The following is a 17438-nucleotide window of genomic DNA, read 5'->3' on the forward strand; positions in this document are numbered from 1 at the left end:
TTGCTGCAACGGGACACGGAGGACTGAAACTGGTTTAATTTGAAACCAGATGAAACTGGTTTGACTGAAAGGTCACATTATTTTGGCACTGACAAACTGCATGGCTAAGGCAGGAGCCTTATATCTTAGGAGCCAGGATCCACAAGACTGAAGATGTAAGACTAGAGATGTATTTCTTGTTTTGCCAAGTGGAGCTTTGACACAGGCTAAGAAGAACACTTTCTAGAGCACGTTCTTGTCTGTGACTAAGGCCTCCGGTACGGCAGCTGTACAAATGGGATGGATTCACGTTCTGCCTATGGAAAAGGACCGGTGGGGAAGGCTGCCAGCCTGTAAAACAGCAGTGGTGTGGGGTGTGAAGGGCGGGGAGGACGCAGAGCCAACCCCATACCTTTGAGCCTGAGTAAGACAGAGAAGGTGATGGGGGAAAGCGCAAGTGGAGAGGAAAATTAAGGAGCTTTGGGCTCTGTTACGGCTGACGTTGTGAAGGGTCATCCAAGGTGACAAGTCAGAGAGTCAGTCGCGCAGGGCAGCAGGGAAAGGCATGCTGCGCGAGGGACGGCAAGGGAGGACAGATGTGAGTGCCATGCAGGCTGTTGATGTCACCCGCGGTGAATGTGCCAAGGTACAGGGAGCACCCACCAGGGTCTGTGTGCACTGTAGCTCCAACGCCCTGTTAAGTGGAATGGAAAGGTGGGTGCTGGCTGGACGGGACCCAACAGGAAACTAAAGAAAAGGCTGTAAATAGACTGCCTGCAGTGATTAGATGCAGAGGACAAGAACAACAATGAGAAATACTTCTATAAAAATATCTCAGTGGCTTTGCTTCTCATTTTTCCCCCAATCTCCTCTCTCCTGCTACCAAAACAACCCTGTAATGTGAGCCCACGTCTTTAGCCAGGGCTCTTCAGCCATCGCAACCTGCTTAAAGCTGATTTACGGCTGGGTCTTCATCTCGCCCACAGACAGCCCTTGGGCCCATCTAGATATCAGATGTTACCTATTACAAGCCCGTGCTCCAGTCTGGATTTAGCACAAGGGAAAATGCAGCCGGCGAGCTCGATTCAGCACCATTTCCTTGCATTTGTGTGGCCGTTACTGCTCTGTTTCCCCTACAAGTCTGACGCCTCAGCTCTCTTGACCTCCAGGAGTGGTGGCTTCACCCAGTTTAATATTAAACCGCTCGGTCTTCCAGCTCGCCTTCTTGGACGAAGCCGGGTTCCCGAAGAGGGCTCATTCCACCTCCGTCTCTCCCTTCTGCCCACACCAGGGTCGAGCCGCCCCCGCCCCGGTGCGCAGGGCTCTGCGGGAGGGCGATCCCCCGGGATCACCGGGCGGGAATCCCGCTGGGGGCCGCCGCCGCCTTTCCCCGCTCCCCGCCCCGAGCGCTGACAGAAGCGGGCTCTCCCTCAAGCTCCCACCGGGCCCCGTCTCCCACCGCCGGCGCCCGGAGCGGGGGTGTCTCCTCAGGCCGAGCAGCCCCGGACACGCACCCACGCGTGGTCTGAGGGCCACGGCCCCCCCTCCCCCCCCGCCCCTCGCCTGACGCAACCTGCCTCCCGCTTTGCCCCACGCGCGGCGAAACACCCCACCCGCCTTGCATCACCCGCCGCGGCCGCCCCGCCTCCGCGCCGCCGAGGGGCGGGACGGGCCGCCCTTTAAATCCCGGCGCCCCGCCACCTTCCCCAGTGTCGCCGCCGCCGCCATGAAGTGCGATCCGCAGCGCCCCGAGGAGTGCCCCGGCCGGCCGGAGTCGCCGCTGCCACCATCATCCCCGTCCCCGCTTCTCTCCTCACCCCCGGGGGAGGCGGAGGGCGCGGAGCCGAAGGCGGCGCTGCCGCCGCCTCCCCCGGTGTGGATCTTCGGGTACGGCTCGCTGGTGTGGAGGCCGGGCTTCGAGTTCACGTCGCGCAAGGTGGGCTTCATCCGCGGCTACAGCCGCCGCTTCTGGCAGGGGGACACCTTCCACCGCGGCAGCGAGAGGATGGTAAGGGCGCGCGGGGCGGCCGTTGCGGGGGGCGCGCGGGGCGGCCGTTGGGGCGGGGCTCGGCTTCTAACGGCTCTCGCCTCGCCTTTCTCTCTCCCTCACAGCCCGGCCGGGTGGTGACACTGCTGGAGGACTGCGGGGTGAGTAGCGGGGACACATGGAAATGGGGAGCTGGCCCGGGTGGTGGCGCCCACATCAGCGGCTGGAAACTGATGCCGGCAGCCGAGTGCTCTTCAGCCCCGCCCCCCCTCCCCCCGGGATCACGGAGGGTGGGTGGGTGTATGTTATCCTCCTCTGCCCTGTTCCCAGTCAGACAGAGACCCCAAAGCAAGCTTGCCTTGCTTTGAAATGTTAGTGGGCCAGTCTGCTGGAGTTGCAGCATGCCCTGACCGCCCTGCTCTTTGGCTTGCAGGCATGCACCTGGGGTGTCGCCTATGAAGTCCGCGGGGAACAAATTGCTGCATCGCTCCAGTACCTCAACATGCGAGAAGCCGTCCTGGGAGGCTACGATACCAAGTTGGTGAAGTTCCACCCTCAGGAGAAAGATGCGGAGGAACCCATCCTAGCTCTTGTTTACATTGCAACACCTCAGAACCCTTCTTACCTCGGCCCAGCATCTGAAGAAGACATTGCAGCCCAAATCATTGTCTCAAGTGGTTGTGCTGGTCACAACATTGAGTACTTGCTGAGATTGGCAGACTTTATGCGCTACTTCTGTCCTCAAGCAGAGGACAAACATCTGTTCTCCATCGAAGAGGCTCTTATTTCCATTCTTCCATGCCTCTACTACACAGAGGAGTCTCTAGAAGAAACTGCAACTGTCCCTCAGAAGTCTAAGGGTTGAAATAGAAAATTGTTTTGCAGGGTCCCAGTAGAAGGGACGCAAGGGAGAAAGCAATGGGGACAACATTAACTCCGGTAGAATATACCGGACTGAGTGAATAAAGGGAGAATTAGCAAGTAGTAGGGGAGGGAGGAAGTGGAGTAAAACACGCTTGCTGTAGGACTTGCAATTAGTACCTGGTACACTCCTTACCTGTAGCACCATGGTAGCCATCACTGCTTTCCAGGTGGGGAGCAGGGATCTTCACTGGAACTTTGCTCTGCAAGACCTGATTCCAGGAGTCAACCTGAAGCACTCACTTTAGCAAAGAAAGAGGCTCATTTATGCTGTGCACTCTTTTCTTTTTTTTTCTTTCAAGACTAGTTGAGCAGGACTTGACTGGGTTTAAGCAGTATATCTGTAATTCTACCTCAGATTGGCAAAAAGCTGTTTGTGTGGTGGTGGAGACTTGGGCAGGTTCTGCCAAATAAGATCTTTTTTATTATTTTTTTTGCCTGCCATGTCCCACTTCCAGTACAGTGACCTGACACTAAATTTCAGGAGTTCTGTGCAATATTAAGTGAACTGGCCTCTGTAGGCTCATGTGGATCCTACTTCTTATGTTGTGAAGGATCACAGTAATGCACTTATTTTCTAAAATGTCATACTGTATTTATTATGTGTTGTATTTCCCCTTACGAGGGGTATCTAAACTGCTCGCGTGCCACAGTGGAGTGTAGCCCACATTCAACCTTGCATTTGTGCCTTTCTAGTTTTAAATCAGTTTTCTGAGGAGCTAAGCCTGCTTTAATGACAGAAGCTTTTCTCCAAGCTTCACTGACCTTGTGCTGCTACAGAACTGACTCCGTAAGAAATGGCCTTGCCTGAGTGTGGGAAGTCTGTGCTGCCTGCAGGAAAGCTGTCTGGATGCGGCAGCATTTTAACTGGCCCTGTACTGGATAAACCTCTGGTGCTTCAGAATAAACCTGGGTTTGCATAGAAGCATTTGAGGGTTCTAGTTCCATCCTGGGGTGTCTGGCACACTTACGTTTGACTGCAAAGGACCATGACTGAGCATACTTGTAAGCTTTTGAGCTACTGAAAAACTTGCCTCGATCGTGTTAAGCAGAGGCACTGCTGCAAGCTCAGGCTTCTCAGCTTCACATATTAACAGCACGAAAACCATAGTATTTTGTAAGAAAACTGCTGCTACTGCAACTGCAGCAAAATAGCTCTTGAGAGCTGACCCTGGGACATTTGACTTCTCCCAAACACCATGTGGTTTTTTTATTACAAAAAAAGGATAGGGATTGTTTGTATTACTGTGGCTTGTATGTATATGAGGTGGTACTGTGCTGTGCCCAGTAATAAAACAAACTGACAAAGTTAGTCTTCTGTACTTCGGTGTTGATCTCTTTCATTACTGGCTTAAAGTTCAAACTGATCCTTCTTTTTTTTTAATGTTTGTTGTGCTTTTTTTTTTAAAAACAAAACCTTAGCTGGTAATGCTACCCTATGAGTTGTTTTTTTTTATTTGTTTGGTTTTTTTTAAAAAAAAAAAAAAAAAACAATCCACAAACCAACCACCTCACTGCTGAGCAGCTCGCCTCTGCTGGGTCTACTGGAAGACACCCTTTGACCCTTTCCCTTTGAGAACAGGGGATTCAGTGGCTTTCTCATCTCAGCCTCCAGCTCTTGGCTGTCTCTGGAGGGCTGGTGCTGACAACAGATACAAGCCAGCCCTCCTGGCTGTAGAGGGCAGGCACAGAAATGTAATTCTCTCTTGGCAGGTGGAAGGATTTTTGTTCCAAGCATAACCTGGCATCGCTGTTTCCAAGAAGTAATAGTGGAAGGACAAGAAAGTGCTGCTGCAGCCAGATCTGCCCTAAGGGAGACGGTTATTTATCGTCTGCCCCGTGCACAGGGGTAACGAGCAGCTGCCCTTCCGATTCCCCTGGTTACCAGCTGCTTCAGCACCAGCAGATCACTGTAACTACCAGTATTACCTGCCTCGGGACTTGAGTAATGGAGGGAAAACTAATTGAAACAACTGAATTTACCACAAATTAAAGGCAGGTGCATATTTCAGGGATAATAGACTAGAGAAAACTATGCTTTCCCTGTCCCATGGAGGCTCTCGCTTCCAACTGAGCAGCTGCATCTCCCAGCTGGAAAGTCAAAGGGTTAAAGAATCAACTTAGCTGCAGGGGAGTGCTCCCTTACTAGTACAAGGCTGGGGTTAGATACCAAAATGTCTCCAGAATAAACAGAAACATCTGCAGACCTTTCAGATGTTCAGAGGCACCACTGACAGGAATCGGCAGGAGATGTGCACTGCGATGTGTCACGTGGAGAGACCCTTGCTGTGTTCATCCTCGGTAGCCTGGGATGGCCCCATTGATTTTTCACATCACAAAGCCGTGCGTGCTTGTGAACAACCCATTGGCACCAGGAGGGTTCCTTCAGCTGCCGTTTCTTCTTCCCTTGAAAAACTAAGTATTTTAAGCACAGATACACTGCACTACTGAACTAACATTTTCTTCCTCACAAGTTCTTTGCAGCAGACTTCTAAAAAAAGGGCCCTGTTTTCATTTCAGGAGTGGTGACTATGGCTGCTTGCTGCTGTCATCCTATCACTGGTCACCTTGTGGTCAGATGATGAATTTAAAAGGTTAGCATCCCAAATTTGAACTTTGGCCATTGGAGCGTGGAGAGACAGCACTCTGCAACATTTGCTATATGCCCAGCTCATGTCTATACCAACACTCAAGGACAGAGAACCACGGTGGCTTACCTCTAACAAACCAAACGTGAGGTAGATAATTGCTGTTTGGAGGCAGTCATACAGCCATGGCACTTGGGACAATGGTGACACAATGAAGGACAGTGTCCTAACCCATAGATGTTTCTCTACAGGCTTCCTCTCCCCATGTCATGACTCTCCAGCCCAGATGAAGTGGCTGTGGGCACAGCTCCAGCTTCTGGCAGCTCTACCACCGGCCTGATGGCTGGCCTGGGCAAGAGCACTCACCTTGTCAGAGGGGGAGACAACTGCCCTCATTTGCGAAGTGCTGCCAGACACTTCTGGAGATGCTTCCCTATCTAGAGGCTTCCTTTTCCACGTATTCTCTTCTCTGACTTTCCTATGAGACGCTCGTGCCCATCAGGTCACCTCACGCTAGAAACTGGTTGCAATAGAACCACGTTTGCAAGTGCTATCAATCACATACTTTCCAAGCCTAAAACCAGCACAGTTCACGTGATTTCAGTCCCTTCTTCAACCTTTTCCATTTTCCCACGCAGCCCTGGAACACGGGCCTGAGTCACCATTTCCTTCAGTACATCGGGACAGGAGCTACCCAGCTGCTTTGCAGTTGGCACAGCCAGCTAAATAAAGTAGATAGAATCATAGAATCATAGAATCATCCAGGTTGGAAGAGACCCTTGGGATCATCGAGTCCAACCATCTACCCTACACTACAAAGTTCTTCCCTATATCATATCCCCCAACACCACATCTAAACGTCTCTTAAACACATCCAGGGATGGTGACTCAACCACCTCCCTGGGAAGCCTATTCCAATGCCCGACCACTCTTTCTGTGAAAACATGATGACAACAGTTAATCCATCCCCGGCTTTCATATGCATAAAGTGTTCCTGAGGGCACATGGTCCTTAACAGGGCAGGAGAAAGGATAAAGAAACTCAGCAACATGGAAAGGATTCAGAGAAGACAAAACCAGAAGAAAAAGTCTCTGGTTCTTAGGTGCTACGGTGTCATCTCAGTTTCAAGGTTGAGTGTCGAGAACCGAGGAGACTTCGCACAGATATATCTCTACCAAGGCAATTTCAGCTTTAGGAAAAAATGTAGTTTAAATACAGCATCACCAAAGCGTGAACTTACCTGTGCTCGGCGTACCTTTCTGAGCTGCTGGGTCAGAAAATGAGTGAGACCAAACTCGTGTTCGTGGTTGATGGCGACGCAGGCACGCAGCTCGGGGAGGGAGGGAGGGAGGGATGGAGGGAGTTGGCAGGGGAGGACGGTGGCCTAGGAGAGGGGTAGGGAACAGACCAACGTTCCTCAGCTGGGTGCAAAAGCAGCCAACGTCTTGGTGGAGTCTACTTGAGGAGAACGTACGCTCGAGCACCAGGGAAGCGGGGCCAGCACAGACTTTGCAGGCTGTCGAGGAGGCAGGGTGGGATCTCGGTAGCAGGAGGAGCTGAAGGGGAGAGGTGCAGCTCCGCACGCAGACCCATGGCCTCGAGAGGGTCCCTGGGGCTCCGTCCTCCACGTGCAGCAGGGAGAGGCTTGCAGGCAGCGTGCCAGCCACTGGGAATGGCACGTGCTGGATTTAGCAGCTGTCACAGGAGCTGTGTCTGGTGGTGGCACATGTGCTCCTCCATATGTGTCTGCTCGCCACTCAGGAGGCAGGCTGAAAGGCGGATTTAATTACCTACAGATGTTTCGCAGGCGGAGGAAAAGCAAAAGATAGAAAACCCCAAGAATGCTTATCTCTGCTCCTGGAGAGGGACACATGGGGTGACAGGCAGGTGCAAGGGAGAGGAGCAGCTGGTGATCTTCAGCTCGGGAGCCTGCGAAGGCTGCGTCCCCAACAAGCTCTCCCCCCGGCACTGGAGGCTGGGCAGCACTTGGCGCACACTCTGTGCAGAGTGGATGTGGCCAGAAACAACATCTGCCTTGATAACAGCCTGTTCTTCCTGCACCTGGGACGTGGCAATCCCAGGCACAAATACAGGTTGGGTGGAGAATGGCTGGAGAGCAGCCCTGAGGAGAAGGACTTGGGGGTGTTGGTGGATGAGAAGCTCAACATGAGCCAGCAGTGTGCACTGGCAGCCCAGAAAGCCAACTCCATCCCGGGCTGCATCAAGAGAAGTGTGGCCAGCAGGTCGCAGGAGGTGATTCTACCCCTCTACTCTGTGCTCGTGAGACCCCACCTGGAATACTGTGTCCAGCTTTGGAGTTCTCAACACAGGAAGGACATGGACCTGTTGGAACGGGTCCAGAGGAGGGCCATGAAGATGCTCAGAGGGATGGAGCACCTCCCCTATGAAGACAGGCTGAAAGAGCTGGGGTTGTTCGGCCTGGAGAAGAGAAGGCTCCGGGGAGACCTCATAGCAGCCTTCCAACATCTGAAGGGAGCCTATGGGAGAGCCGGAGAGGGACTCTTTGTCAGGAGATGTAGTGACAGGACAAGGGGTAATGGTTTTAAATTGGAAGGGGAGAGATTTAGATTAGATATTAAGAGGAAATTCTTTCCTGTGAGGGTGGTGAAGCACTGGAACAGGTTGCCCAGGGAAGTTGTGGATGCCCCATCCCTGGAAGTGTTTAAGGCCAGGCTGGATGGGGCTTTGAGCAACCTGCTCTAGTGGAGGTGTCCCTGCCCATGGCAGGGGGGTTGGAACTCGATGATCTTTAAGGTCCCTTCCAACTCTAACCATTCTATGATTCTGTGATTCTGCTCCAGCTACCAGGAAAGACTGGATGGTGAAGCAGGGGAAAGAAAGAGGGTCTACTGGGTGTCCAGCTGCACCAGGACAAGTCAAACTGACTTCACATAAAATATCCAGCCCAAACACAGGCAGAGGTGGTCCCCCATGCACTTCGACGCTTCTCCTTATAACACATTCCAGATGGCGCGGTGCCAGAACGGTAGCACTGCCAGCATGTCCCAGAACTCGGGATTCAATCTGGGCCTGGAAGTCCTTCATGAAGCGTTATATCACATTCAGCACAATAAACTCATCCCCCAAAGGCAGAGGGGAAAACAAACGAGCAGAATTTGGATGGGAGATTTTCCTTGAGTCAGACGTCTCGCTTCGGTACTGCCAGTTTCCACGACATGGCACATACTTCAGTGGCGCCAAATCCGAAGAAGGGTTTGTTGCTTTTTTTAAGAACCCGACATAAAAAAAAGCGCAGCCCCAGCGCATGGGTGGGCAGCGATGTGCCACCGGCACACAGCCTAGCTCAGCACGGCATGGCTCCCCGCACACGGGAGGAACAGGAAGGGATAAAAAAATTAGATTTACAGCCAGGCTACGGAAAAACTACACTTGCAGCAAAACCGGCAGCTGCTCAGCGGCCTTTGGAATTTCCTACTAAGTAGTTGCCTTGGCTTAAGAGAAAACCTCCCTGATTTATATGCTGTATTAAAGTTATGAGAGAAGCCCCATACGGCTTTGAAAGAGCCTTGGGCCCGGGAGGGGAGGGAGGGTGGAAGGAAGTGGGCATTCTGGGCAGCGCTGGGGAAGCTCTACATGCTTTGTTTACAAACCCTGTACACTTTTTGTTTGGCTTTTGGATGTGGTTTATCCTTTCTCAACTCCCTTTTCATCTCATGGTAGTGCCAGCCACACTGACGAGTGTTTATGCTTGCGAATTCCTGAAGCACAGCCAGTACCTTGAACTCCAGAGAATGAGACTGAAATAACGTAAAAGGTCAGGGAAGTTCAAAGACAGCGAGGTGCTGTTTTCCTAGCTGTTCCCAGACCACGCTGGGCTGCTCTGGGGACACAAGAACAAAGCTTCTCTCTCATGTCCTCCTGTTTACGCTGCTTTTTGCCTCTCTCACCTCACTGTTTTAACTGGACTCACTTCCATGAATCTTCAATTAAAACCACCAGGGATCAGTTTGGCCTGAGCCTGACAGCCAAAGAGACACTTGATCGTTACCGGCACTTAAAATTCCTACCACCAAAGGAAAAGGGAAGTTTTTACCCCAGCTGCTGGAGCCCCTCTGGCTCACATAGTAGGAGCGAGCCCCAGAGCGCGGCTCCATCGGCAAACAGGTATCGGCTATTGTGGGACTCAGAAATCTGTAAGCACCTCATCCACGGGGAGACAAGTCAGAGGATGACTTCTGGAGAGGAGAGGTTTCGGTACCCAGCCTCGCTGGTTAGCAAGCCCATCCTTTGGAAGGGTGGCGAACGCGCTCCGGGGACTGAGTGGGCACGTGCTGGGTGGATGGAGCTCGCTGTGCCGTGCAGGCAAACAGCGGCCAGAGCGGCCACCGGCGCCTCAGGGACACCACCTCGGACCTCCAGCTGCAGATTGCAGGGTTCGTTAGCACGTACGCATACAGGACGTGCTCATTTGCGCAGCGCTGCACCTGCCCCCCACGTACCCTCCTTCCCAAGCGAAGGGAGGCGAGGGAACGGCCCAGGCTAAAGCGAGTGCTGGGTTTCTGTTACGGTTTGCAAAACCCACAGCAATTTATTGTTGTTTAGACAATTATTCTATCACCTGATGACCCCTCCCCATCCGGGAAAAAACAAGGAAACCCAAGGGCTGAAATATAAACAGATTTAATCAAACAAGACTAGATAATTAACATTAGTAGCACTAAAGAACCAATATTGATCCCAATACCTATGTAAAATATGCAATGATTATACTCAGCCAATTCTACCAGCAGGAAGCTGTGCGCTGCCAGCAGGGGACAGCAAATGTGGGACACTGCGGACGCTATGGCTTTGTGAGGAAGGCAAGGGCTCAGGGGTCCGGCACTGGGGCAAGGAGTTCTCTGGATCACAGCCATCGAGGAAGAGAGAGAACTCCTCAGCAAACTTTCTAATTCATATTTATTGTGACATTCATGGTACGAAATAACCCTGTTGGCAGCTTGGCTCAAGCGCCCAGGTCTCGCTTCTCCTCATCCCTGCACCTGGCAAGGCTCGAAAATGCTGAGACCTTGAATTTCACATAACATAGCTGGCTATAAAGTAAATATTTCCACAAATTCAGACACTAGAGTCTCCTAAGAGTGCAGTTTTCCCAAGCATTAGAAGATAAATTAGTCCTGCGTCGCTCAAACCAGGACAGTTTCCCTAGCTTATGGCCTCAGCAATCTGCTTTGCCTTCGACTGGAGCTATGGACCGAGCAACACCGACAGCACAGACAGCACAGTGTTGAAGTCATCCCACAGATTTGCATCCAACCCACTGACAGCAATTACAACCTCATCTACAAGCAAACCGCCCCGGGGGGCAACCACCGCCAGCTCGCCGATACTAAACTCTGTCGACGCAAAGCATATGTGACTTTCGAAAACATTTAGAAAACAAACAAAAAAGGCCGCCTGGTATCCCCTCCTTGTCTAGACGGCACACCGGCCCTTCCAAACGGCGAGTCGGCACCCGGGCAGCGCGTGATGCCAGAGGAGGGAGGGAGGGAGAGAGGGAGGGATGGAGGGAAGGAGCCAGCGCTGCCCTGGTTCCCCGGGGATGGCCAGGAGAGGCAGGGGCTGGATGTGGAGGTGTTTACCTTACCTCCGCTCACCCCGCGCCTGGGCAGCGCTGGTGGGTGCCCTCTCACGTGTCACCGCAGCCCGCCAGCGCTGCAAGTGACCTCCCAGGACCGCGGCTGACAGGCTGTTGACGGGCCGGAGGCGCGCAGGGGCGGGAGATACGGTTACAGACAACGGGGGGTCAGCAGCTTTGTCCTTGGGGTGCTTCTACAGACAGCAGGGGCTGAAATCTCCCGCTTACTTTTGTTTTCCCGAGAGGTACCCATTTCTTTAAGTGAAACTGACCCAAAAGTACAGTTCAAACAGCTGGCAGGACTTTAGATTATACATACATTTACCTTTTTGGTCTGCTTTGTAAGAGCGTTCTTTTCTCCAAGAGATTCCTCTCTGCAAACACACAATCCCATTTTTAGAGAGGGGGAAGCAACCAGGAATGTCCAGTTCCCCGCAGCCGCGAGAGACGCTGCTTTTCCATCTTCCCTTTGACAGTGACTGTCAGAGAATCCATTTCCTCAGGACCTGTTAGGCAGGAGCCAGATGAAACCGTGTCTCCTGTTGCTGCACAGCACAGTCAATTCTGGCAGCATTCGCACCTCTAAATTGCATATATATTGAATCTATTCCTGGGAATACATCCTATAATTTAGGGGCAAACGAGTTCAGGACTGAGGATAAAAGGTAACCGTGGGACTAGCTTCATTCAGAATAAATATCCATCATTTTTCCGCAGAGGATTCTTGCCTCATTTCGCAGGATAGGAGGATGCTAAAAATGATCAGCAGTTCAATACCTTTTTCTCCTGCATGGTCCTATATGTGTTTATGCACACCTTGCTCCAAATGCCGGGGGTGGGGGGACTGTTCCCCATTTTGACTTTTCTCTGGCAAATCACTGTAGCACCTTTGCAAACTTTACCTCCTCTTCAGCAGACCTTCGTGACGAGGGATCATTTCCATTACACGGGCGGGGAACCCAGACTTCAAGAAGAGGATTTCAAAAGCGTACAGTGACTCTGGCTGCACAACGTGCAACAGGGAGGGACGATGCTTCTCAGAGTGCTGGGAACTGTACGTTGGGTATTCAGAGATACCACGTCAGAAAAAAAAAGATAGTGTGTGCTCGTGTAATCAGCAGCAGATCCTGATGCAAACACGCCAGAGTCATCTGGAATTTTCCTGTATGCCCTTCTGTTTGCCACTGCCTAATGAGGATCTGCGTGGTTGCGAGTTTAGGAATTTGCTGTCAGTATTCTTAAACCTGCGTGTACGTAAGCTTGCATAATATTTATTTGCCAGCTAAAAATTAAGCTCAGCAGAGAAATGTTTTTATATAGCATTGGGTGGTTTTTGTTAATACACATCACAAATTTGTTGCAGTCCCTCAAGCTGTTTTAGCTCACGGCTGGGGGCAGTTTCAAACTTCTCACATGTGTTTACTCCTGTAACATCTCAGACATGAGATCTGTTTTAAATTAAAAATCTAAACAACATTACTTTTCTCATTTGCTATCAATTATATCACTGCAAGGAAGAGCTGGGCTTGTCTAATCTGTCTGCCAATATTCTGCCAAACCAGCTCTCACCCTTAACATTTAGCTGTTTGATTCCAGACAGACACAATGATACGCCGCTAAGGACAGCAAGCCACAGCGTAACTGAATTACATTAATTATACAATACATACAGAATCACAGAATGATATGGGGTTGGAAGGGATCTCTGGAGATCATCTAGTCCAACCCCCTGCCAAAGCAGGTCCACACAGAGCAGGTTGCACAGGAACGTGTCCAGGCGGGGTTTGAATGTCTCCAGAGATGGAGACTCCACCACCTCTCTGGGCAGCCTGTTCCAGGGCTCTGCCACCCTCAAAGTAAAGAAGTTCCTCGTCATGTTTAGATGGAACTTCTTATGTTCAAGTTTGTGCCCATTACCTCTTATCCTGTCACAGGGCACCGCTGAAAAAAGACCTCTGATTGCATGTGAAGGGCCAAGAAGATGATCAGAGGAATGGAGCACCTCCCCTATGAAGACAGGCTGAGAGAGCTGGGGTTGTTCAGCCTGGAGAAGAGAAGGCTCCGGGGAGACTTCATAGCAGCCTTCCAATATCTGAAGGGAGCCTACGGGAGAGCCGGAGAGGAACTCTTTGTCAGGAAATGTAGTGACAGGACAAGGGGTAATGGTTTTAAATTGGAAGGGGAGAGATTTAGATTAGATATTAGGAGGAAATTCTTCACTGTGAGGGTGGTGAGGCACTGGAACAGGTTGCCCAGGGAAGTTGTGGATGCCCCATCCCTGGAAGTGTTTAAGGCCAGGCTGGATGGGGCTTTGAGCAACCTGCTCTAGTGGAGGTGTCCCTGCCCATGGCAGGGGGGTTGGAACTCGATGATCTTTAAGGTCCCTTCCAACTCTAACCATTCTATGATTCTATGTGCTCATAGCAAGTTATCAAAGCCAGCCAAAGCAAGCCCCCTTCTGCAAAGCTCATGGTGGTGTGTTTCAAAAACATATAAATCACTTGGGGTTACGGCAGCCCCTAAAAGAAAACGTCACGACTTCCAGTCCTAAATCAACACCGTGTTTAAAAATCTACTTGTGCGTTATGGATCCAGCACCACAGTATCAGTAAGTTTCCAACTAAGCTGAGCGACCAATTCCTAAAAAAACTAGACAGCAATTATTTTTTCCTGCTAACCAGATTAAATATATATCACGGTCAAATTACGACTACAAGTGAGATACAGTAACTTCTTCCAAACTCTGAACACGATGGAGTATGACGAGAGACTGCAGTCACCGGGACAAACAGACGTCACGAAGCTAAATTACTGTTCCGGCAGCGCTTGAAATCCAGAAACTGAAATGTCTGGATTGCATCTTTATTCATCTTTATAGCTATTTCAGGATCCATTTGAAAGAAATACCATAGTACTATGGCTATAAATGAGATTAAATCAAAGAAAAATCTGGATTAAACACCAAGAAAAGAGAGGTCTGTAGGAATGCAGAGGCTGCCCACGAAAGTGGTCGTGCGAACCCTATGGAAGCAGCAAAAGAGCAAAAAGAAGAAAAAAAAGACACAGAATAACCCTCACACCAGCACCTGCCAGGTGTAAAAAAAAAAAAAAAAAAAAAAGGGGTTTTGGATGTTAGTTTCCAAGATTCTAAAAGTGGTCCAAATATCCTTTCTGTTTCCCCTGCTTGCAAAGGAAAACCCTGGAGCTTTGTCACGGGCAATGAGGTGTCACCCAAGGGTGTGCCTGGCCGCGTGCCATTGCCTTTACTGGGCAGCAGCAGCACGCTCCGCTCATCAGCACGTAGCTAATTGCAGTCACGTGCCAAAAACTTAATGGGGCTTAAAAAAATAAAAAAAAAAAATAGAAAGCAACATTCAGCCAACTAAGTGTGAAATTTGCTGACTCTTCCATTCTTAAAAAAAAACCAAACAACCCAAACCAACCCCAGCAACCTTCCATGGGCCGAGTGAAACAGAGACAAGAGCCCTCTGCGCTACTGAGCCTGGGGGGGTGAGGGCTACCAAAGGTGGAAGCTTCAGAGACACCTCTGCGAGGAAGCTGGATGGGTTTGAGAGGGACTTTGATGCAAGCTTAGGCTCAGTGGCCGTAAAATTCTGAAATTCACTCGCTAACCTGAACACAAATGAGAATTTCTATGTTTGAACCCTACCGTTAACGTAAAGGGCAATTTTAAAGGCAATTTAAAAAGGACCTGAAAGGCAGACACCTGAAAAACGACATCTTATCACGGTACAGAGAGAGTGAGCTCCCACCTGTGATTTATTCCTTCCTAGAGGAATGCCCAGGTGGGAAGTTAAGGTACAGGGGTACACCAAAGGAACTGTGAGAACAGAGGAGAGGTGAGTTAAGCAGGAATGGTTTCTCCTGGTAGGATAGCATTTGTTAAATACACCTTGAGAAGGGGGCCACTAGGTTCTTATTATGAGTAAGAAAATTTGAATAAATTTAACAAATAGACATCAGTTCTGTGTGACAGTACAAACCAGTAGTAGATTTCCAAACAGGTTCTAATCTCTGAGCAACAATAACAGCTTTCCTTGGTTTTGAAAAAGTTGGTGGGGGTTTATTCGGGGTAGCAACGCCCACAGAATACAGATAACGCTTAGATTGACTTTAATTCACAGTTCTCGTAACACTGAGATGCAAGGCTATGAGGGTCATTTGTTTAAAAACACAACAGCTTTCAACAGAAACACTTCTCCTGCCAACCAAAAGCCCCCCAAACACCTGGCTCTTGGGAAGAGTTGGGTAAGGCTACGGAGCAGGGAGGCAAAACCAGGTGCTTGCAAACAAAACGTCACAGAGAGGACGAGGGATGCTGTGATCTCTGGATGCCTGGAAGCTCACGTCACACTTGGCTCCAGTTGAGTACATCGAGCTTAAGAAAGACAACCGGCGATACTGTTGAAGAAGGAAGAGACAGTCCACGGGGAAACTCAAGAAGGCACAAATGCGGTGTTTCAGTGGTGTTTTCCTCCCCTACCTCATTCTATCAGTGATGCTCATCAGCTAAGGAAAGAAGGAGTCATCGTTTCATACCTGAGCGCTGAAACACTTCCTCATGCCTGGGACACAAACCAATTCCCTCATATGCCCCTAGAAGAACATTATGTAAATAGAGTTCAGTACGAAATGCCTGGAAGACCCATTAGCTTTCGGAGTAACTTCACTTTCCTGAGGGAAGAGGCAGGAGCTAAGAGGAGGGTGAAGCCAGAGGAAACCCAGCTCATCTCATCATCCATTTCTCCATTTCATCAGGTGTTTCTTGCAGACTTTTCAGAGGAACAAATGCTAATAGTCTGAGCACTACAAGAAAGACTCGTTTACAATACAGTCCTGCTGCTTGAAACTGAGAGCTGGGACATCTGTATCATCCTAATAACGATGCTCCTGAGGGAAAGGATGAATTGCCCCTTCCCCTCTCTTCATTCACTGCTACACGCCTGGTGCAGGCTGCAAATCAGAAAAAATCCTTCACAATTCAGTGAGTGCTCACACCTAAGAGCATAAGACGTGATTGCCTTTATTTTAGTATATACGTCTCAGTTATACCTCACACACAAGCAGCATCCCTTTGGATCGTGAACTACAAATTGTTCTTTCCAGCCACTTGAGCAGAAATTTCCCAAGGACGGCACGGAGAGCATCACCCTGCCTGCTTGAGCAGGAAGGGGAGCAAAAGACACGCCTGTAAGGCTCCGTCAGGGTCAAAATGTGTGTTTCAGGCTGAGTGGCCAACAAGAGAGGAAGACGGAGGCAGAGCGAGAAGCCGAGGAGCCTGTAAGCGTACCTGGGAGCAGAAGCAGGGCAGGTGGCTCCCCGGAGAGTGGGAGATCAGGACTGGCAGAGCAGCGGTCACCGGGCAGCATTTCCCAAATGGCATTGATCCACATCCTGCCCCCAAGTGATTTTATCAGTTGTGCTCCTCCTCCTCCCAACCGCAACTCGGCTGTTCCCCAGCTACGATCAAAGCGCTGCAGATCCCTGTTCCTTTTCCCACCGAGCTCGGCGTGCCTCCCCCACTGGGAAATGCTGCTAAAGGAAATACTTTGGGGATTTGGGAATGAAGGAAGATAAAGCCCCAGGCAGAGAGAGGGTTTCCCACAAAGGGAACATGCGACAGCAAGGACCAGAGGCAGTGTGGTGGGGAAAGCACGCCACAGAGAGGGGAGAAGGCACGGAAAGACCACGACATTTGGACAGTGCAGTATTAATACCCTGGAGTTAAGAATTAAAGCATCTCCAGGTGAAAACCCTCCCACAGTAACCTGTTTAAACTCTTTGCCAGAACAGGAGGAGGAGACCCGGTGGCTGACGAGGACAACAGAATTGACCCACGACAGAAAGAAAAATGGCTTGGGGGGTAGATAAACGAAGCGGACTTCAAGCGACCACAAAATAACTACAAACAGAAGTTAGAAGAATTCTGGAGACACCATGCAGTCAAGAAAGCAAACAATTTTTAAGAAGCAGTAAGAGGTTGTTTGGAATGGACTGCACAGTGACTGTACAGCTAAACAGGAGAATTTCTGAGGACAGTGTGATGCAAGCCCTTGGCTACCTGATACACATGATTTTGAAGAAGAGTTGAAGGGACACTGGAATGCTCTATTTTTATAACGTAATAATCCTACATGTTGGCTTTCACAACCTGGCTGTGGTGAGCAGGGAGCTCTTCTCTCGCTCCTTTAAGGCATCGTTTGCCTTGGTTTTTTCTTTGTATTTCCCCCCCCCCCCAGCTTTTTTGCTCGATTTTCCCATCCTCTCAGGTGCTGACGATTAACCACTGAGAGAAGACACAGGGCAAACTGCATTGGGGCTCTTA

General features: G+C 50.3%; 1 protein-coding gene across 1 annotated transcript; it reads left to right on the plus strand.

The window, feature by feature from the left end:
• The first annotated feature begins 1693 nt into the window (after window positions 1-1693).
• On the plus strand, window positions 1694-4208 carry CHAC1 (ChaC glutathione specific gamma-glutamylcyclotransferase 1). The gene is made up of 3 exons (XM_074149468.1): window positions 1694-1987; window positions 2092-2127; window positions 2400-4208. The coding sequence occupies exons 1-3, from the start codon at window positions 1706-1708 to the stop codon at window positions 2829-2831; spliced, it is 750 nt and encodes a 249-aa protein (XP_074005569.1). The 5' UTR covers window positions 1694-1705; the 3' UTR covers window positions 2832-4208.
• Window positions 4209-17438: the final 13230 nt, after the last annotated feature.

The sequence above is a fragment of the Numenius arquata genome, chromosome 6 (assembly GCF_964106895.1).
Source record: "Numenius arquata chromosome 6, bNumArq3.hap1.1, whole genome shotgun sequence".
In the NCBI taxonomy this organism is placed as follows: domain Eukaryota; kingdom Metazoa; phylum Chordata; class Aves; order Charadriiformes; family Scolopacidae; genus Numenius; species Numenius arquata.

Coding starts and splice junctions, on each gene's coding strand:
- CHAC1 (XM_074149468.1), top strand. CDS start 1,706: ATGAAGTGCGATCCGCAGCGCCCCGAGGAGTGCCCCGGCCGGCCGGAG. Junction 1,988..2,091: donor ACCGCGGCAGCGAGAGGATG/GTAAGGGCGCGC, acceptor TCTCCCTCACAG/CCCGGCCGGGTGGTGACACT. Junction 2,128..2,399: donor CACTGCTGGAGGACTGCGGG/GTGAGTAGCGGG, acceptor TTTGGCTTGCAG/GCATGCACCTGGGGTGTCGC.